Raw genomic sequence first — 22,110 nt, 5'->3', positions numbered from 1 at the left:
TTACCGAGAGAAGAGTTTAGGGAAGAGCATGCCAGGTAGAGGGAAGAGTATGTGCAAAGGCCCTGAGGCAGAAAATATCTTGGCTTTGGAAACATTCACTCAACAAATATTTACTGGTACCGCTGTGTGCCAAGCAAGCTTTTGGGTACTGGGAATACTACAATTAATGAGAACAAAATATCAATACGAATCATGAACCTCCTGGAGCTTATGTTCAAGTACATTCTAACACATTCTTTTACACTCTAAGAGGTACTGAAAACTTAGTACATACCACATCCTGGGGTACTGCATTAATTGTTCCTTTAATGCTCCTATACGTTATTTTCCCTGATCAAATTATAGTGATGCTAATAGTAGGAGCAGTAACAATTAAATTTTACTAAACATTTACTATGTGCTAGGCACTGGGCTAAAGTGCTTTGCATGTACCATTTAATTTAATCTTCACCAGAAACCTATGAGGAGGTTATAGTTCGTAGTCTCGATTTTACATGAGAACACTGAGGCACAGAGTAGAAAGGAAAATTGCCCAAGATCACACAGTGCAAGGATTCCAGGGAGCCTGAGTGCAGAGCCCATATTTTAGCCATCAGGCTATGCTGCCTTCCTGGAGAACAAGTCCAAGGACTTGAGGATGCTGCATGTCCAGGGGCACCTAACATAACACCTACACCCAGTAGATTCTCCTTCCACCCTGGCTGGCCGGTGGTTCCCCAGCTCCAATTCTGGAGCAGTTCCAGCCTAGCCTCTGGGTGGGACCTCCAGAACTGATTCCACCCCAGTGGCAGAGAGAGTGCACACATCCCTGGTCTGGGACTACAGTTGAATCCCCCTCTGGAAAGAACAATCATCCAACCATCACAGCCCCGCAATGTATGTGGTCCAGGGTGGTAGGCTTCCCAGCTGCTCTCCGCACAGCGGCCTCTGCCCCGGGACATTACACTGGCTGTGAGTTCACATCTCCTTAGCAAATCCCTGCTGAGCTGTGTGCCAGGTCATGTGGTGGCACCAGGAGGGATTAAAAGATGAAGAAGGGCCAGGCTCTCTGCCCCCAGAGCTTACAACAGGAGGGCCAGCAGGACAGCCACATGGGATGTACAAAGAGCTGCACCCTCCCCTTTGCCAGCTGTGCCCATCTCAAGTGGTACCTCCTTTCTGTAGCTACTCCTACTGTAAGCCCACTTACTCCTTCAGCATCCAAGAGGGAAGGCAGGGAAACAGCCACACTCAAGGAGGAAGAGGGCCTGGAAGATGGGAGAGTTCTCCCCTGAGGGCCCAGGTTCCCCAGAGACTGAAGAGGGGAGGCCCGTCTTCTGAGAGCGAGAGGATGGAACCAAGGCGCTGAGGAACGAGGTGCAGCCATGGGGCGGGAGGTGGAGGGAAGAGCGTGGGCTTGGGGTCGGACAGACTTGAGGTCAAGTACTAGGTGCTGCAACTCCCTCCTGTGCTGTGTGTGACCCTGAAGGAAGTGGCTGAGCTTCTTTGAGATTGTTACCTTGTGCGTGAAACAGGGGTGATAACAGACAGGTGTCTCAGAGAGCTGACGGTAGGCGCAATGAGCTCAAGGTGGAGGGACTCAATTTTAACAGTGGCTCTTTTGTCACCAACTGTCCCCCCTCTGAAAATCTCTGGCACTTTAGCATTTAATCTATTTCTGTCTTGCATTAAGGTGAACAGGGTACTTGTCTTTTGTGCTCTTAGGCCACAAGCCTCTAAGAAGCCAGAGACACTGCCGTCTTCAAGCCCACACCATCCCCTGCGGACTGAGATGCTACACTGGCTAAAGTCTGAGTCCCAGTAATAACAGAAACTAGGATCAGCGTCAGCATCATTATCTGCCGCCTTTCTTACTGGGCACTGGGTGCCTCTGCACACATTATTAGCTCATCTAATCCTCTAAACTTGCACTTTTATCTGTATTTGACAGACAAGGAAAGCACAGGTGTGAAGAGGAACGGTAACTTGCCTCAAGTCAGGAGCAGCAGGACCCAGCAGGTGGCACAAGGGGTGCCCCACCCACACCCCAGCCAAACCCTATCCTTACGTCCAGACCATCACCCAAGAGCATCCAGAGAGCCCAGGATTACTCAAGGTCACACAGGACAGGAATCCTTGCCACAGAATTCAGAATTTTGTTCCTTCAGTAGCCAAAAGTAAACTCACATGGAATTACCACTTTTTCCCCCTTGTATATTTTATTAAAATTTCAAAGGCAGTGAAAATGAGAGGAATCTTGACATATGCCTTTTTTGTACCTTGGCACCTGGAATGGAACCTTCCACAGACTGAGAGAAGATGCCGAGTCACAAGGACAGGAAGAGATAGATGAAAGGGATGTGGGGAAGTGATGTTCATGTGTGAGAAGTCTTCTGCCACCAACACACTGTCCCAAAAACAAAATGCTGCAAAACTTAAGACAAAATGCTCTGACAGGGCTTCCCTGGTGGCGCAGTGGTTGAGAGTCCGCCTGCTGATGCAGGGGACACGGGTTCGTGCCCCGGTCCGGGAAGATCCCACATGCCGTGGAGCGGCTGGCCCTGTGAGCCATGGCCGCTGAGCCTGCGCATCCGGAGCCTGTGCTCTGCAACGGGAGAGGCCACAGCAGTGAGAGGCCCGCGTACCGCAAAAAAAAAAAAAAAAAAAATGCTCTGACACTACAAAGAAAGGACATGAATAACAGTCAACTTTTGGTTCCTGACATGAATGGAGGAAAGAAGCAGAGGTATAGGTAATATAGAGGAAGGAAGGAAGGAAGGAAAGGGAAAAAGGAAAAGGAAATGGAAAGGAAAGGAAACAAACGAAATGAACCATCTGAGCAACTACTGAGAATTAGGTTCTGAGGGAATTCCCTGGAGGTCCAATGGTTAGGACTCAGCACTTTCAACTGCAGAGGGCCGGGGTTCAACCCCTGGTCGGGGAACTGAGATCCCGTAAGCAGAGTGGCACAGCCAGAAAAAAAAAAAAAGAAAAAAGAAAACGAATTAGGCTCATTTATCTGAAAGCATGTTCAGATAAAGAATGTCCATATCGCTCTCACACTCACCCTTCAAGATAAGCCTAGTTACCGTGATTTTATGTAATCACGGGGAGGCAGAGGCTTGGAGAGGTTGAGCTTATCCAAGGATGCCACAGAGCTAGGAGCTCAACCCTGACTTCAAAGGCCGTACCTTTTCCCTGACACTGCAGCCAGACTCACCAGCTCTCCTGGAGAAAGTTGGTCAAGAGGCTGTCAGACCCCAGGCAGGGAGATGCTTTGCCCAGAACACTGAGAAGCAGTGGGTATCTGGGCACGAGTGCCCCATCAAAGACCCTCCCCGTGCTCCTCGACATCCTTGAGGAGACAGTCACTCACAGACTAAGGGGACTTCCATCCCCCAAGGACCGCTCCTCTGTTACCGGCTGCCGCCTCTCTCAAGCAACTAAATGAGGCTGTTCCTCAGGCTTCCAGACGACAGCTCCCCTGTTCCTTAGATGTACTTCCTTTTGGCTGGTCTTCAGAGGCTTTTCAAATAAACTCAGGCAGGCAAGCTGTCCTCAACATGCTTTCCCAGTGGACACACTGGGCTACTTCTTCCTGCCTTTCCATGCCTCGCCTGGGATGCTTTGTGCTGCCCATTTGTCCAGGGAAACCCATATGTGATGGGAACCTGAATGAGCCCCGGGGAGGATGGCAGTGCACACCTTCCCGCTGCGTGACGCTGCTCCGAGAGGAGTGATGGCCCCTAGCCTTCCTCAGAGTGGTACAGGGGAGGAGGGGAGAAGGCTGCAATTTATGTGGATTCAGATATTTGGAGATGCTCCCTGGACAGGAACAAAGGGATGCCAAAGAAACCATCTCAGCAGGACTCTTTGTAACTATGGGTGCAAGTCTACATTTATTTTATTCCAAGACCTACTTGCTTAATTTTTATTTAAATATTTTAAACTCAAGTAGTTGTAGAGCAAAAAAACAACCCAATAAATAGTAAATTCTTTTTTTTTTTTTTGCGGTACGCGGGCCTCTCACTGTTGTGGCCTCTCCCGTTGCGGAGCACAGGCTCCGGACGCGCAGGCTCAGCGGCCATGGCTCATGGGCCCAGCCGCTCCGCGGCATGTGGGATCTTCCCGGACAGGCACGAACCCGTATCTCCTGCATCAGCAGGCGGACTCTCAACCACTGCGTCACCAGGGAAGCCCAATAGTAAATTCTTTACAACCCTTGATGTTATCTTTCTGATCTTGGTCAAAAGACATGCTTGTGTAATATTCTTGAAGCTTTTCTGATGTGACATTTGCTAAATGAAAGCAAAGAGCTGGTCAAGGAGGGGGGGGGGGGCCTTGACAGTAACCAAATTCAAATGTATCATTTGTAAATCCCAGATGGTTACTCTGTATCAACGTGGAAAACAGATTCTAACTCCAGGTTTGTGGGAAGGGAACAAAGACAAGGAGACTGTTCCAACAATGTTTTGTTGGCTCAGTGAGCGTTTTAGGAGCAAGCTTCTTCCTACCTTGCACGTAAACAAGAGAGAAACCTCCTGATTTATAGATCTCTCTCTCCTCTCTGTCTCTGTCTGTCTCTCCTTCTCTCTTAGTCCCCCAGCTCTGTATCTAAGAACTGTCTAGAAGCTTGGTTGTTGTTACCTTGAAATTAAAATGAGTCTCGGAAAAAAAAAAAAAAAATTAGTGTCCACAAGGAAAGGAAAACGGTGGATTTTTTTTTTTTTTGGCTGTGCCCCACGACATGCAGGATCTTAGTTCCCCGACCAGGGAATGAACCTGGGCCACAGCAGTGAAAGCACCCAGTCCTAACCACTGGACCACCAGGGAAGTCCCGGAACCTGTGGATATTATAACATTTGGCAAGTGGTAGGGACACAGTCGGGCTGGGTGTTTCTAACTTGTGTCTAATAACTAATTAAACAGTGATCAGTTGGTGGTGTGGCTTAGGGGTTTTTTTGGTTTTTTAAATTAACTTTTATAAAATTGAGGTATAACATTCATATACCGAATGTACAATCTTAAGTATATAATTGGAAGAAATTTTCTGAAATTAACGCGCATAACTACCCCTCAGATCAAGATGTGGCACATTATCAGTACCCCCCAAATCTCTGGGCTCCCTTCACTTGGGTAGTTTTTTTTCCCTTAACCGCCACAACCCACCCTTGTTTGCCAATGATAATTAGAAATTCAGGCTAAAAATGAAAACTCAAGAAGTCATAGGCAATCCCAGAGGCAACACCTAATAGATTTCATCAGGCAGCCTGTGTTTACATTTCTGTGGTACAGAATTAATCCCACACTCTGACACATCCTTCATTTAGCCCTGTCCTCAAAGAGAAAGATACCTTTGAAAGCAAAGAGATTCCCAAAGCAGCTCCTATCTGTCCAGAGTGAGACAGAGCGGAGAAAGGAAGCGGATGTGAAAGGAAGGGAGTGAAAGAAGGGGCTGTCTCAGCTCTGCCCTCAAAAGGTCCCTCTGGGAGACTCCATCCCCATCAGACCTTCACATGGGTTCACCCGAGGCAGCGGGCGCCACTGGTGGGAGGGACTCATCCTGAAAAGGATTCCAGTCCATATATGCCAGTGCCACTGTGGGGACTGGCGGTGAGGATGGCAACTCGCTTGTCCACTAGTAAAATGGGCTTATTAGAACCAATCCCCCTGACCACTGAGGGATGCTATGAGGGGAAGCAAACACACCTACACAAAACTGCTTTGGAAGCACTGCATCTGAAACACTAAACCAGAGAGTTTAAAGCAGGGGTTGGAAACTCAAGTGCCTCAGGACAGGCAGGTATTTGAAGGGTGTAGCTGGTTGGCACACAGCGGCATGGGCGCCCTGTCCAAAGGCGGGGACACCTGGACATCTGTTGGTTGTGGAGAATATAGACTCTGGGAGGCGATATCTTCTGATTTTTCAAGAGAAACCAGAAGCTCACTATCATGTGAAGTGATGAACTTTAAAAAACTTGACATGCCACCCCATTTAAAAGAAGAGTGATACTGTGGGCCAAGTACAATACACTGGCAGGAGGATACGACCCACAGATCTGTTGGGACGTACTGGTCTTCCAGCCCAGGCTTCTTAATGTTCTTCCCACCCCAGCACTCTTGAGGGATCAGACGAATGCCATGGGCGTGCACTCCAGACTAAGAACGGCCAGTTGAGTCCAACATCCTTTTTCTTTCTTTTTTTTCCAAATAGATGATGAAACTGAGGTCCGGGAAGGAAACAGGATTTGCCAAGGCCACCACAGTGAGAGCGGTGAGTCTCCCCACTCCCGTTTAGCGTACCCCGATGCTGGACCCCACCCTCTCCCTGCAGGTAGAGGACAGAGTGAAGACATAAGAGCACAGGCATCAAGCAGGAGGTCGGGCCTCATCTCACGGACCTGGAGATTCTGTGCACCCCAAAGAGCCCCCTCGGCCCACAAGCCCAAGGCTCTCTGCTGGCAGGGGCTCTGGGAGGGACCCTGTTCCTTACCTGGACATCCAGGCTCTTACGCGAGGAGGCAGGCGTGTTGGCATAGGAGCCGATGGAGGAGCTGATGTTGATGTCATCCGTGCTGAGGTTGTCTATGGTGTCGCTGATCCCGCTGCTGACGGAGCTGCTGTCATCCCAGCTGCCAAGACAAACACAGCCTGAGCACCAAGACCTCACACTGCGTCAGCTCAGCAGCGTCTGATGATACAGACAAGTGTGTACCATCCCCGAAGGCGCTGGTGTCGCAAAGCCCCAGACAGAGCTCCTTTGCCTCTGATGTGACTCATCTTCAAGGGTGCCATCCATCCGTTTCGTCTGGCAGCTGGGTGAAGTGGCTGATGTGTACCTTCCCCTAAAGGGTGGGCACCTCCCTGAGCAGACGTGGCTGGACACCTACACCCTGCCTACCCCATCCTCAGCTTCATCTCGGGAACTTCAGAAAGGCCAAGGGCTACCTGCCAGGCCTAGAGCCAGCGGAGGAGCAGTGGGTTTGGGGGCTGGAGCTGACAGTGGGGCAGAGAAAGAGACAGCAGTGGCACCCGCCCTGGGGCTCAGAGCAGGAGAAAGAACTGCTATGTGAATTCCCTGGACTCCACTCCTGGAGCAAAAAAGCCAAGGGAAGGAAAGTGCAAAAGTCAGCAAAACCCACCAACTCCATTGGCAGTTCTAACTCTAATAATGTCCCAGGATGCATCGAAAATAGAGTCCATTTCTCAACCCTCAACTCCATCGAGACCATCGTCCCCCACCATTCAAGTCAAATCTCCAAAAGCAATAGTTTGCTTTTTTCTTCTGCCTTTGCCTCCTGCTTCCCAACACCAAGACATTCAGTCAACCCCCAGGTCCGCCCGCCTCTGCTTGCAGAATCTCTCCCAGTGTGCACGGCCCTCCCCGCCCCTGCGCCCTGCGCCCCCAGCTGCTTAGCTCTGCCTAGGTGACTGCCAACAGGCCGGCTGCGCTCTGTGCTCCTCGTCTGCTCCCAGACCATCTATCCTCCCCACGGTGCCAGAAAGATCTTTGTGAAACACAAATCAGATCTATTGCTCCACTGCTTCAAACCCTCCAGCGGCTTCTCAGGGACCCAAACTCTGTACTCTGGCCCTCAAGACCCTGTGATCCAGCCTCCCCGTCCAGTCCTGTCTTGGGCCCCCCTCCATCGCTCACTGGCTCTGGGTTTTCATGTTCAAGGCTTTGCATTTACTGTACCTCTTCTTGGTCACCTGTCCCTTCTTCTTTCTCACTTGAAGAGTCACCTCCCCAGAAAGGCTGTCCCTGGTCCCTCTATCTGCAGTGCCACCTCCAGCCCCCGCCCGGCCAGCATCAAGCCGGTTGCATTTTCTCATCTATTTGGTTGCAGGGTGGCAGATACACAGCAGGTGCTCAATAAATACTTGCTGATTTAGACACATGGCAGTGGGAAGTTGAGGAGGCTATAAAGTAAGCTTCCACCATCAGTGTAACACTGCTGTACTTGATCGAGTGACAAAAGGTAAGGATTACTGTTTTCCTACTGTACAGGTGGAGAAACTGAGGCTTAGAAAGGTAAGGCGCCTGGCACAAGGTCAGACTGTAAGAGGTGGAGCAGGACCTGGATCCAGCTGCCCCAGCTTCAGAGCCACCCTCTTTTTTAAAAATAAATTTATTTATTTATTTTTGGCTGCGTTGGGTCTTCATTGCTGCGTGCAGGCTTTCTCTAGTTGGGCGAGCGGGGGCTGCTCTTCACTGCCGTGTGCGGGCTTCTCATTGCGGTGGCTTCTCTTGTTGCGGAGCATGGGCTCTAGGCGTGTGGGCTTCAGTAGTTGTGGCTCAAGGGCTCTAGAGCACTGGCTCACTAGTTGTGGCTCATGGGCTCTAGAGTGCAGGCTCAGTAGTTGTGGCTCACGGGCCCAGTTGCTCCGCGGCATGTGGGATCTTCCCAGACCAGGGCTCAAACCCGTGTCCCCTGCATTGGCAGGCAGATTCTCAACCACTGCACCACCAGGGAAGCCTGTGATTCACAATTTTTAAAGGTTATACTCCATTTATAGTTATTATAAAATATTGGCTGTACTCCCTGTGCTACACATTATATCCTTGCAGCTTATATATTTTGTACATAGTAGTTTGTACCTTCTAATCCCCTACCCCATCTTGCCCCTTGCTTCTTCCATCTCCCCACTGGTGACCACTCGTTTGTTCTGTGAGTCTGTTCCTGTTCTGTTATATTCCCTAGTGTGCTGTATTTTTTTAGATTCTACATGTAGGTGCTATCATATAGTATTTCTCTTTTTCTTTTCTTTTTTTCTAAAATAAATTTATTTATTTATTTATGGCTGTGTTGGGTCTTCATTTCTGTGTGAGGGCTTTCTCCAGTTGCAGCGAGCGGGGGCCGCTCTTCATCGCGGTGCGCGGGCATCTCACTGTTGCGGCCTCTCCCGTTGCGGAGCACAGGCTCCAGATGCGCAGGCTCAGTAGTTGTGGCTCACAGGCTTAGTTGCTCCGCGGCATGTGGGATCTTCCCAGACCAGGGCTCGAACCCATGTCCCTTGCATTGGCAGGAAGATTCCCAACCACTGAGCCACCAGGGAAGCCCTCTCTTTTTCTCTCTGACTTATTTTGCTAAGCATGATGCCCTCTAAGTCCATCCATGTTGTTGCAAATTGCAAAATTTCATTCTTTTTTTATGACTAATATTCCATTGTATGTACATACCACACTTTTAGCCATTCATCTGTTGATGGACACTTAGGTTGCTTCCTTATCTTGACAATTATAAATAATGCTGCTGTGAACATTGGGATGCACGTATCTTTTTGCATTAGTGTTTTTGTTTTTTCGGATGTATATCCAGGAGTGGAATTGTTCTGACACTGGCGTTTCTGAGGCATCAGGCTGCCGCTGTGCAGGCCTTTCAGTGAGGCACAGCTCACCGTGGAGGGTTGAATGGTGGAGTAATGTGGTTAAGTCAATGCATCATCATCACACAGCCCTGGGTGTAGATACTGACCCTGCCACTCCTGCTCTGGGATATGCTAGCCTCCCGAACCTGGGCTTCCTCCTGGGGAAGTGGGCTGTGTCGTATGCCCGTGTGCACTGAAAATTGATGTAATAGAGAGCCGTCTGGCATCACAGTAAAGAGGGTGGCTCTGGGACTTCCCTGGTGGCGCAGTGGTTAAGAATTCACCCGCCAATGCAGGGGACACGGGTTTGATCCCTGGTCCAGGAAGATCCCACATGCCACGGAGCACTGAAGCCTGTGAGCCACAATTACTGAGCCTGCGCTCCGCAACAAGAGAGGCCGCGACAGTGAGAGGCCCGCGCACCGTGATGAAGAGTGGCCCCCGCTCACCGCAACTAGAGAAAGCCCTCGCACAGAAACGAAGACCCAACACAACCAAAAATAAATATAAATTAATAAATAAAAAACTAAAAAAAATTTGTGAATCACTATGCTGCACATCTGAAACAAATAATATTGTACATCAATGATATCTCGAAAAAACAAACCAAAAAAACCAAACTACAAAAACGAAATGCCGATATCTGAGATTTAGAAAGCCAGGAACTCCCCATACTCCCCCAAGTAATCAAGAGGAAGTTTCAGTTTGTTCCACCAGCTTGTAGGATGCCTGTCTCAGCTCTACTGATCAGGCAGGAAGACGAGGCTTAGTGGAAACCTGTTTTCATCACCTTTCCCTTCAGCCCGCCAATGTGGCTTCCTAAAGCCCACCTGGAGGGTCCCACGCAAGTGCAGGGGAAACATGCAAAGGTGGTTCTCAAGTAGGGAGGATAAAGGCAGGAAGTGTGAGGGCTCAGGAGAGGACTTAGGATGAATTCACAGGCCCTGCAGCAGCCCGCAGCTCCGGGTCTTAGCCGGCTCCCCCCCTGTGATGACACTGCTTTGGCCTGGGCTCCATCCGGTTCGGAATCCTCCTTTAAGGACTTCTCCAAATGCTCTGGCCCACCCTCACAGTCCCCTCCTCTGAATCCCCACAGTCTTCCGCATTTGGGTTCATTCTATGCACTCCTGCAGTTTTCTAGCTGTTCTCCGTATGATGGTCTGTCCTACTTTCCAAGCATATGCAGGGGTCTGCTTCGTGATAGTAACAAGTGCATCCCAGGTGTCAGGCATCATGCCAGGTGCTTCCGATACATCACTTATGTCTCCACTCTTCCTATCACACCTGTAAGGGACCTATTATCCTCCCCAGTTGACAAATGAAGAGATCAAGGCTGAAAGAACAAGTATTTTGCCCAGTGCCGGGCAGTCCACTTTGGCATTGGGCTTGAGACGCTGAATCGTCTAATTGCAGAGCACGCGCTCCCTCTGGCCTGCATCATCCGATTTTTCACAACAGCCGCTGGCTGAGTACTTGCCAACATGCCAACTCTACAGTATCTGCACGTATTCTCAGCAACGTTCCTACTCCCTCACAGGTGGCCTTGCTTCCTAATGAGGAAACTTGAGGCCGTGAGAGCTGCCGTCCAGGGCTCTCTGCAGATGCATGGCAGAGCCGGCAGTGAAGCCCTCCCTGACCCTGAAGCCCACCTCCAGAGCAGTGCTGCCACAGCAATGCCAGCCTCACATCAACTCCATCTCCAGGCACACAGTATGTTTTTATTAAACACCTCCTGACTGAACTCACGTACAGGAGAGACGGGCAGGGCAAGTTCTGATGCAAAACGCAGCCCCAGCAGTGGATTCTGAGCCCGGCTCCCTCCCACTTCAGCCTCTGACAAGTCACAACTTCCTTGCCTCAGTTGCCTTATGGGTGACACATGGATGACACCACCAAGGCTGACAACTGTGGAAGGCTCTGCTGGGAAAAGGGTGACGTAACAGATGAGAAAGGACTCTAATCCACCCTCATGATGAAAAGAAAATCCCATGAGTCTTTAATTGCATCTGCTCTCTAGGGTTAGCAATTTAACGTATCTAAAATTTCCCATAATCCAACGAAGAAGAAAGAGGACAGCCAAGAGACAAGTGGGGCTGGAGGGGAGGAAGGAGGGAACTTAGTAACAGATGCCCATGAATCCAAGCCCCAGATTTTTTTGCTTTGAAATTGTACCCGCTCTTCCTTTGTGGCCTTTCAACACTGAGATGCTGTTGCAGAGGGGCATGTGGCACTTATCACACACACGATTCTTCCCACGTCAGTGCCCAGAGCATCATGAGGCTATGATGAGATTACAGGAAGTCCTTGAAACTGAGCTGGCCCAGAAGGGGCGAACCAATGATCTACCCCACAGAAGAGTGGAGAGGGGAAATTAAGGAGGAGGAAGGAGCAGCGACACAAGGGAAGTCCATGCTGAACAAGAGCGGCCTTGGTGTCCCCCAGGGCTGTCTGTGTGTCAGAAACCAGAGCTGTCCCCACACTCGGAAAACCAGCCATGTCTCCCTCACTTCTGGATCTTTGGGGACACTGACGGATCTATCTAGATATAAAATCACTTAGCTCCAACTTGTCCTTTCTCTAAAATTCAGGGTATTATAAATGGCCATGAGCCACCAAGATCAAGGTCAGTGAGTTCCAAGAAGCATCCTAAGGAAAACTGGGTCCATAAGATGCTCTGTGATAACAATGTGGTCCCAACAAGAGAACGTGGGGTATGCTAGCCCCCTCTTAGAGATTCACGTTGTCCAGGAACTTCTTCACGGTTACAAAGTGCTGGCACGAGCTCTTTAACTTTGCCTAAAAGAGCACTCCCCCCACAGGAGATGCTGAGAATGACACACAGCTCTGGAAGGAATGCAAAGGAAGCCTAGAGCTGCCTCTGACCCACTGGCCCCTTCATCCTTACCTGCCTTAGAAAGCAGTTAGCCCAGAGGCAGGGAAGCAGAGGCAAGAGGAATGACATCACATGAGCTCCTGCATCCAGTCAGTCCAGAAGCCAGAAGCCACTTCTGGGAGACCAAACAGTGAGAACTAATAAAATTCTTTTCTTTTGCTTAAAACGAGTTTGCTTAGGTTTTTGTCACTCGGTATACTTGTGCTAACTACTGGGGAATTGCAATTTGTTTCTAAAACGACTCCAGACATGTGGTTGAGAGTCAGACAGGAAAAATGTGGAAAGCATGCAGAATTCATTCAGGCAGTAAGGACATTAGTCGAATCCAATCAAGTGGCAAAGGAAATTAGGTACAACCTGGGATGGGGTACAAGTCTACTGACCCAAGTCGGGCGATAAATGTTGAAAGAGGTTACAAAACATGATTATGACTCAAACTTGAAAGAAACCCAGAGGATTTGTGTTTGCAGTGAGGTGAAACAAAATTCCAGGTAAGAGGCTCGAGGGACCCAGATGACACGGCAGAAAGAACTACAGTGTACTCAGCCATGGCTCCAGACAATCATTCTGGACTATGATTGGACCATTCCTGCATCCTGCCCTTGAATCTGATTGAGAAAAACCACATGATGGTTCTGAGCCCACCCGAGAGGATAAACTTCCTCCCCTCAGCTGGGAGTAAGTGACTTTAAATCCTGGGAAAGTTTCAAAAAGATGAAGGGAGATAATGAAATAAATCCTAACATTAATACTTAAGTTTAGGGTGAAAGCTTTGTGATCACTGGGGTGATCTCTCTATATTTATAATATTTAAAAAAATATACGAGACTCTAAAAAGAATAGTCTTGTGATTCGAACCTAAATGAGTACTGATTTTTGATTTGAGATGTTTAAGATGAAAGATTTAAGAATTGGATTCAGACTGCAAAAAAAATTGAAGTGTTTTGGACAAACTGAAGTTATAAATGTCATAAATTATTTGATTTGCAAGGGTTGTTTAAGTGCTTAGAAAGATTTTGCTTGTTAGCCTGCTAAAGTCTACCCCATCCAACATTTGGAGAGCATGAGGAAACCAGGTATGTTAAGTTTACGAATGCAATCTGAAATATTCGAGGAGGGAAATCCCTGGTGGTCCAGTAGTTAGGACCTGGCATGCTCACTGCTGGGGGCCTGGGTTCGATCCCTGGTCGGGGAACTAAGATCCCACAAACCTCGCGGTGCAGCAAAAAATAAATAAAATAAAATATTGAAGGAAACTTAATTATCCAAGTTTGCCAACAGTACTAATTAAATTCAAGTCTGAATTAATAAAGTACTAATCAAATAACAAGTGGAAACGTTCTTAATGCATACAAAAATACTTGACTTACAGATAAGATTTGTAAGAAAACAGGTTTCAAAATTAAAACTTCAACAGTTGAATAGTAAAACCTAATTAATTCTAAGACATTCTTTTTGGGTACAAAAGCGTTCCTCAGACATTTAGAAAAATATTAAAGCAGATTTCATTTTGTGAGTAAATGAATGATTTTTATATGAACGACCAGAAGAATAAATGAACACAAGACAGCATCTATTCTCTTCACCAGTTCTTCCCGTTCCACTTCACCTTCACTCTATATTGTAAGACTGCCAAGACTACTCCAAAAGTCTTAGTGGAAACAGCATTGTGCTCAATAGCCTTGGGAAACAAGCAGAACTCTGGGGGCCTCCTCCTGCCTCGGGTTCTATCATAGGAATCTAAAAGGCAAGTGGGGCCCACAGCTTGGCTGGTTCCCGTCTTTTTTTTTTTTTTTTTTAATTTCAAAACAGCATATGATGTTTATGTCCTATAAATTCTTTGGCTGGGACATCTAGAGAAATGGCAAGAAGATGCTTCCACTGACTCCTCAGAACCATCAACACAAAAAGATCATTTCCCCTCCAGATCACAGCCATGTCCCTTTTTTTCTCCTCAATGAAATGTCCTCCAGTGGTGGTCATATCAGGGCACAACTGCAGTTATAAGTGATCAGATTGGAAGATGACCTTCACCTATTTTTGCCAGTGGGTGGGCGGAAAGAATTCCACCAAACATTTGCTATTTTTCTTCAAGACTCCTAAACTCAACGTTTTTGAGTCCCGAGCCAGGGGACTTGAATTCATTTTGCTCACCTCACCCCGTCAGCCAGCACCCTCTATGTGCCAGGCGCCACGTGAGGTTCCGGGGGGGTACAGTGATGACTCAGTTGTCCCCACCCTTGACCGCAAAGCCAGTAGATGTGACAGGCAAGAACACATAGCTCAGACACAAAGGAAAATGTAAAATGGGAAGGTCAGCAAAGGAAACTGCACTGGTTTCAGACATTTCTACAGCCTTCAATAGCCCGTCAAACCACCAGCCAAGTGCCGGCACAAGGCAACAGACGGCAGCATGGCAAAGCCCAGGCCCACCGATGCTCTCTGCTATGCTGCGCTCTCCTTCAAGGCTTGGAAGTGGCAAAGCCAAGGAGCCACGAGAGCCAGGCCCTGGCCCCAGCCCTCCCCAGAACTGCTTCCTATTAGAGTTTGGACACTGCACTTACTCTTAGTTCCCAGTCTCTCATGAGGGAGGTGGATGCAGCCATCCCAGAGGTGCTTTCTAACTGTCATCCTGGGAGTTTAAGCTCAGAGAAAAGCTAGTAGAGGCAAAGGGGCACTGAAGGTCCCCCCTGGTCAGAGCATCTCCTCTCATTCAGTAAAAGCTACCAAAGGAGTAAACTGCACTTCCTAGTTTCTGGGCTTCTTCGTGGCTGATTTCACCCCTTAAATGATTATCTTTAAAGCCCACACTGAGTCTTTCAAGTATTTGGAATAGGTGCTAATATCTTATACACAGGAGATGATTTCTTAGCCCTGAGTTGTAACTGCTCTCTTTAGACAGACACGTGCTTTCCCATTTGACTCAACCCCCCATCTGAGCCTTTGCACTCACATACGCTACCTGACTGACCCGGCAATTTGAGTTTGAGACCCTCCTATAGAGGCATTACAACCCAATCCACAAGAGGTTCTTCATGAGACCACTGTTTATCCACAGAGGAATAAGACGCAATCTTACCTAATACTTAAAGCCACCATTGGCGGTGTTTACCAAATGCCAGGCACTGTACTAGGCACGGTACGTGGATTATTCCACCTCCCATTTTCCACTGGATGAACCGAGGCTAAGAGCCCAGAGCTCATCAGGATAGGACTCAACCAGGGTCTTAATGCCTCTCGTCAGAAAGAGAGTACCTGTAGGTCAGCTTCAAAGTCTCTGTCTGCTAACCAGCCGAATCTCAAAAGAACCTCGACTGGTTGACAGCAACCAAGTATAATATCAGTGAGACCCCATGTTGGCCAAGACACCGCATTTTAACCAGAGGCAAGGCTCTCCAAAGTGACCAGAAAATCCATTAAAAAATGGAAAGGCCCATAAGACAAGGAGATCCAGTTTCAGAGTCTTACAAGAGATTCTGACATCACTGTGTCAGGAATTCAAATGCCACTCAGAGGGCTTAAAGCACAATTTTAACAGCCCAAACACAAGCTATCTGCTATGAAAAACGCAGGTGAAAGAATCATAAATTATTCCAGCCTCTCACACTCCCTGTTTTCCTCACTGTTGTAGGGAGTTAGCATTCCATACAACCAAGGAAGAGTAACCTGCTTTCACCAGACCCTCCTGAGAAATCACCTCTAATTTGGACACATTTTTAATATTGAGCTCTTCTGGGGAGTATCTTGATATATCAGGAATCTGTAATGGTTCTGAATTAACGTGATACTATATTTACAACTTCATCTTCCATGAAATAAAAAGGCAAAACCGAATCCCAAGGTTAGAGGGATGATTAAACAGATTTTTCCACTAGGATTTACACACCCAGGCATAAGGAATCCTGGCTTTCAGCAAAAGACTCTGAAAAGTTACTGAAGGATCTGGAGGGTCATTACACTTTCCAAATGGACTCCCTGTGAGATAATGTTGTTTATGCAAGGGAAAGACATGCTTAAATGATGTGAAAAAAATCAGATTGCAGATAAATATTAGTTCTCTGCTCACTAATAAACCACAGCAGGTTAGCAGAGATGAAGTACTGTAACTCTGGTTCTCAAAAGCAGCCTTCACAAAGCAACGGATCCTAATCCCCTCTCCCCCAAAACCCCAAGGGCTGGGTCTACTTCCAGAAGGCCCTCACCGTTCTCAGAAACAGTCTGGACAGCCCTGCCCCCGCCTCTGACTCTCTCCTGGTGACTAAGCCCGCACCGTAGAGCCACCCAGGGCTGTGTCCCGGCCTTACCTGCTCACTTTTCCAGTTCTGCTCCAGAATCACAGCAGAGCTCATTTCCAGGGCCCTGTGCCCCCCCACCAGACAGCTGTATTCACTTGCAAAAGCCCAGACTGGTGGAACTTGTTTTCTGGCTATTGTTCAAGGCAATTGTTCCTGTGAAACCCCAGGGCCCAGCGGAATGAGATCCTTTGGTGTGGATGAGTGAGCAAGCCCAACCAGGGCTTAGCAGCAACCCCTGGGGAAGGGAAAAGGTTTGGCTACCTCCATTTCCCACCAGACAGGTATGTTAACTATTTCCTCCCCAGGAGATTTTCTCAGGAGCATCACCTCCTCCCAGCACTGCCGGAGCCTGTTAAGAAAATCGACCTTCAAAGAATGCAGCAGGACTCCTGCAGAAACCTACCTTTCGCTGCCTATCTGAGAATGATAAGGGCCAACTTTAATTGAAGTTTAAAGCCGTGCTAGACTCCATGCTAATTATATTACTTGCATTCTTTCATTTAATCTGCTCAACTCTATGATAAAAATAATAACTACATAATATAATATAATATATAATAATAACGACAGCTTACTTATATTTTCTCCTGGGTACCATGAGATAGAGACTAATTCTATACCCATTCTAGAGATGAGACAACTAACGCTTGGAAAGAAAGGCCCAAAGGTCATACAACTAGGAACTGTTGAAGCTGGGATTCATACACAGATCCGAGAGCGTTCAACCACCTCATTTATTTATTCATTTGACACATTTTCATGAACACCTACATGTGTATTAAAAGGACTTTAAAGTTTTCCACATGAAAAAAAAGATAGCTACTTGAAAACAGCGATGAGCAAACAAGCCACCCTTCCTGGTTTCACCCCTGGGATCAGCCTACAGGGTTTTGCTGTTGCAAATTGACCCAGAACCTGAGCTCAAATTAAAGAAAGGGCAGAGTTAGACACTAATCCCAGTAAATTTAGTCTCACCTAGCAGTGGGCTAGGGTACCATAAACCCCCAAGGCTCTGCATGGAGGCAGCATATGCTCTGGAGGAAAAAGCAAAACAGATCTAGGTTTGAACCCTAGCCCTGCCATTTGCTTTGTCAGAGCATCTTCACCTCCAGGAGACCCAGGTTTCCTCCTGTGTGATCTGGTGCTAATTAACACCCAGTCCTCATAAGCCTTCTGTAGGACCACATCAGATCTCCAGGCACAGAGGAGACAACCAGCTCCTGTCAGCTGCAGCCCTGGATCCAGGGACTTTGCAAGGACCGCAGGAAGGAGACACAGGCCCACAATATGCAATAGATGATAAAGTTCTAGCGCAAGAGTTTGCTGCCATAAACGGGCAGTGTCCCGGGGAGAAGCAGCTTCTACAGACAGTGCCAGGTGCAAGGCCAATCATTTGAGGTGGAGAGAGGGAAACAGGAACCCCATAAAGAAGGCTCCAAGGGGATTTAGTAGCACTCAGAATGCCTGGGGTTGAGTTTCACCCCACGGCACCTTTGTCCCATTTTGGTAACTCATTCCTTCGACAAGTAGGTGGTCCCCTGAGTAAGCGTGAAATTCCTCCTTTGGCTCCAGGGGCTGGTTGGGCTACAAACCCCAGAGCTCTGGTCCAGATGCCCTATACCCTCATTGTTAGAATAGGCACCAGCGTGTCTGCTGGCCTTAGCTACACAAAGGGCTCTCTCCTCCAAGGCTCCACCAGAGAAGGCTGCTGACACTTGGTCCACAGCCGCCTGGCTTTTGCCAAAGATCTCAACAAACTCGTCCTGTTGTTCTGTTTACCAGAGGACATGAGTACCCTATACATCAACAGAATTCAGCAATAGCTAATGAAAATAGCAGCAAACGCTCACACAAGCTGAGAAGTTTTAATAGTGGGCTCCAGGCACTTTGCTAAAGCACTTTACATATGTTATCCCACACACTCCTATTACACTATAAGGCACAAACTATCAACGGCCCCTTTTTATAGATGTGGAAACTGAGACTTACAGGGGCTATGGTGACCTGCCTACGGTGCCAGAGCTAATAAATGGAGTTGGATTTGAACCTAGATCTGCATGGTTCTAAAACCCAAGCTCTTCTTAACCACATTCATTCAACCTAAGAGCAGAGGCAAAGAGGCTTTTAAGCAGATCATAGTCATATAAGAACTCTGAACTCTCACTTGTTCTCCAAAAAACCCAGGACACCTTTTAATGCAGTCAACTTATTTCAAAAACATCTCCAAGTAGTTAAAGATAAGCTGGGGTGGGGATCCCAGACAGGGCACTGACTGGCTGCCCTAGGTCTAGAGTAGGTGGGGGGATGTGAGGGTCCCAACATTTCTATTAACACCGCCCACCCACACATACTCACACTCACCTCCCCATACATCTTAGGAGTCCGGGAACCTGAATGCATAAAACAGAACTACAACTGCCTCAGGGCTGCCGGTCAGGGGTCTGCCCTTAAGCTACGTCTTCTGGGGCAATGGGATGGGGAGGAAAAAGAACTCGGGTCAAGAAACAGACACTCCAAATCAGCTCTGGGACCCAAGAGCAGCTCAGCCCTAGCTAATTAGCCATCTCCGTCACACATGTGAACGGCTAGTGCCAAGCCTGGGTCAGCATTAACATTCTGGGTGTACAACCTCTCCCTCCGGGACTCCATAAATCCAGCTTCTTGGGAGGCAGCCGGAGAGTTCCAGGGCACAGTTCCAGCAGCCCAAGGCCACCTCCAAGGCCACTGACCTTCCCAGATTTGACTTTCACTTGGGCTTCTGCCCCCCTGAACCAGGTACAAAGCCAACCAGCACAAATCCAGTCACAGATTCATCCATGACTCCGAAAGCCTCAGAGAGATTAGCAGACTCCCAGGTAGGTCCTGCTGCCAAAGCAGTTACTTTTTAATACCACCCGGCTCCAGAGACAAGCCGAATCTGAGAGGCCCAGGCAGGCCGTGCTTGCAAGTATCATGTGCACTTTGGTGAGTCCTCCACAATAAAAACTGCCCTTCCTCCAGCTGAATCCACATTTAAACCTACAGATAAAACCATCCTGAGCCATCTGCCAAGCCCAACAAGGAAGGCAGGGTGGTGGCCAGTCCCAGCTTTGCCTAGTATCTGTGTGACCTTAAGCATGTTCCCTTAACCTCTCCTGGCTCCCACTGCCTCACCTCAAAATTTAAAATAATACTGCTGGCTTTGCAAGAAAAGTTAAATGAGACAATGCCTGTTAGGTGCTTGGCAAGTAGTAGGTGGCAATGAACATTGTTTTCTCTTCCCCTTGTCTGGCTTAAAAATAAAAATGCTCCTCTTTGGGCAGCTTTAGAGCACCCCTAACAAACAAGAAAAGTGCTCCTACTTAAATCTATGCCATCTCTCCCAGAGCCTAGTTTCCACAAAAAAACCCACCTGGTAATTTGCAGCATTAGTAAACACAACCACAAGTTCACCCGGCTTCTCAGACTCCAAACAAAACCTCCAACTGCAAGTCATTTCAATCAGGGCCCTCTGAACCACCAGCAGCCCTCGCCCTCGCGCGGGGCCCATGTTGCCTCTCTCTAATTCCCCCACCCCCCAGGCTCAAAAGTCTCCTCCAAAAAGCTTGAAATAAGGACCTAAGAGAGCTGGTGATCAACACCCAGTGTTTTGGTCTCAGCAGCCTAATTTGATAAGATGGTCTGGAAAATACTGACATTACCCAAATGTCCAGGTGGACCAAGGACATTTGGGTAATGCTCTGTCAGGCTGCCTTTAAGATTATCAAGGTTAAAATGAAAAGGGCTGGGGTGGGAAGGAAAAGGATGCTGAATTTCCTGACCAGTGACTCCCCCGCGACTTAGCTCACTGGGATTTCGGCAGCTGCACCACTGGCTTCTCTGCATGGCTTTCCGATACCATCCAAGGTAGTACAGGCACCACACCCTGCCCCAGGCCCTAGAAATTTTAGAATATCGTCCTACCTTGTAAGGTTCCTAGGCCAGAGCATTTCACTACATTGTGGTCCTTCGAGAAAGCAGACAAAGAAGCTGAATGAATCTCACGAAGGCAATTCCGTCAGCCAGCCAGCCAGCCAGCCCACGCCGGGCCTGGGAATTCCAGGCACCCAGCAACTCTGCTACTGAAGTACCAGCTAGAAGGGGATCTCCATGCCCCTGCCCAGGAAAGAAACCGGATCCACCAACAAAATTAACCCCTAAAGTGCCAAAGGAGCGAGAGGTCAGGCCTGAGTGCTAGTACCAAGTCAGCTGTGAAAAGTTTCAGCAAAGCAAAAGCTAACACCAAACTCGGAAACTGTTACCGTAAAGCACCTAGTGGAAGGGCGCTCCTATGGTCCCAAGGGAGTCGGTAACAGTTGGTCAAGCTGAATAAAACCTAGACGTGAAAGAATATTCTAAAAACCCATGGACTGTGCTAAAATGTTGGAAAAAGTCTCTCGGCTAAAACTGCTACTATTAATGACACAGAAATCACTGACGGTAACATTACTTCACTAATTCCATCAACAATTGAATGCAAAGCATTTAACTGAAATGATTAGGCTACGGAGATAACTTCTGAATCTGAGAGGGAAAAGATACCTATTTGTATAGCTAACAATGATGTACGTTATTTCCGGTGATGTCAATTTTGATGCGGTGCCAACAAAAATATGCATTAATTCCTCATGGCTTTTGTTTTTGTTTTTTTTTAAAGACGCTCGGTCTATGCATGGCTACTTTAAACATTACAGTACAGAGGCTAGGAGGGGAGGTGGGACGGGAGAGAGTCCCAGTTCTGTGATGGGAAGGGGTTGCACCATCTAATCCCTATTAAAACCTGTAATCAAGGAATTCAGAAGGAGCTATGTAAACAGATGCTGTGAACAATGAACAATTGTTTTATTAGTGAGAATTCAAAGGCAAAATAATGTCATAGCCACAAGCTTTTATTTTAAAATGAAGGAGGATTAAGATGCTCTCCAAAACCCTTTCGCCCTCTCCAAAAATCCTACCAGCTGGCTCCCGGCAGCTTTCAAAGACTTTCCTTGAGAAAGGCTCTCTCCCTGGCCTGGGCTGCCTCTCCAATCAGTTGGGGGAATAGGGGGTTACGAGTGCGTGTTTAGAAAGGGGGGAGGGTAGGCGAGGAAGCAATAACTGGCCCCAAGCAAGGTCTCGGTGTGGTCAGTGTTTGCTCAGCAAACAGAAGCCTTTCAAAGGGGGAATGAAGAGCCATTCCTCCCCGACCCAAAAGTGGGGGAATAAAAGGTCAGCTCGGAGAGGAAGCGAGGGTCTAGTGGGGCTTCCCAGGTGAATGAAAAAGCAAATGTGTCCAGGAGCACAGATTGTAATCTTGAAGGAGTCTCAACCAAAGTTAATCATTCACATCTCATCCCTTAGGGCCCTCCGGCAGCTGAAAAATTGAGGCCAGCCTCTGCAGTGGGAAGTGGAAGGCAGAGGCTGGGTGAGGGAGGGGTGAGTTCAGGGGAGGCCAGAGTATCCCAGATTTAGAGACAAAGTCAGGATGGACCCAAACTCTGGCTGACAAAGATGCTTTAAACCATTCCTCTTACCTTCTATACTGTCTCTGGAACTGAATTATCTTTACAACAT

The 22,110-nt window shown here is 48.0% G+C and overlaps 1 protein-coding gene across 14 annotated transcripts in view; it reads right to left on the bottom strand.

Annotated features, from left to right (window-relative positions):
• Positions 1–22,110, bottom strand: part of NAV2 (neuron navigator 2) — an 854,704-nt gene that overhangs the window by 71,343 nt on the left and 761,251 nt on the right. For all 14 annotated transcript variants that reach the window (XR_012333484.1, XM_073808687.1, XM_073808684.1 and 11 more), the window contains one exon: positions 6,473–6,611. Coding sequence is in view for 13 of the 14 variants with exons in the window: in XM_073808687.1 (XP_073664788.1) it covers positions 6,473–6,611 (139 nt within the window). In the remaining variant the exon portion in view is untranslated. The remainder of the gene's footprint in view (positions 1–6,472; positions 6,612–22,110) is intronic.

This window comes from Tursiops truncatus, chromosome 8, assembly GCF_011762595.2.
Source record: "Tursiops truncatus isolate mTurTru1 chromosome 8, mTurTru1.mat.Y, whole genome shotgun sequence".
In the NCBI taxonomy this organism is placed as follows: Eukaryota; Metazoa; Chordata; class Mammalia; order Artiodactyla; family Delphinidae; genus Tursiops; species Tursiops truncatus.
Note: the sequence above shows the minus strand (reverse complement) of the source record. Positions and strands in the feature narration are given on the sequence as shown.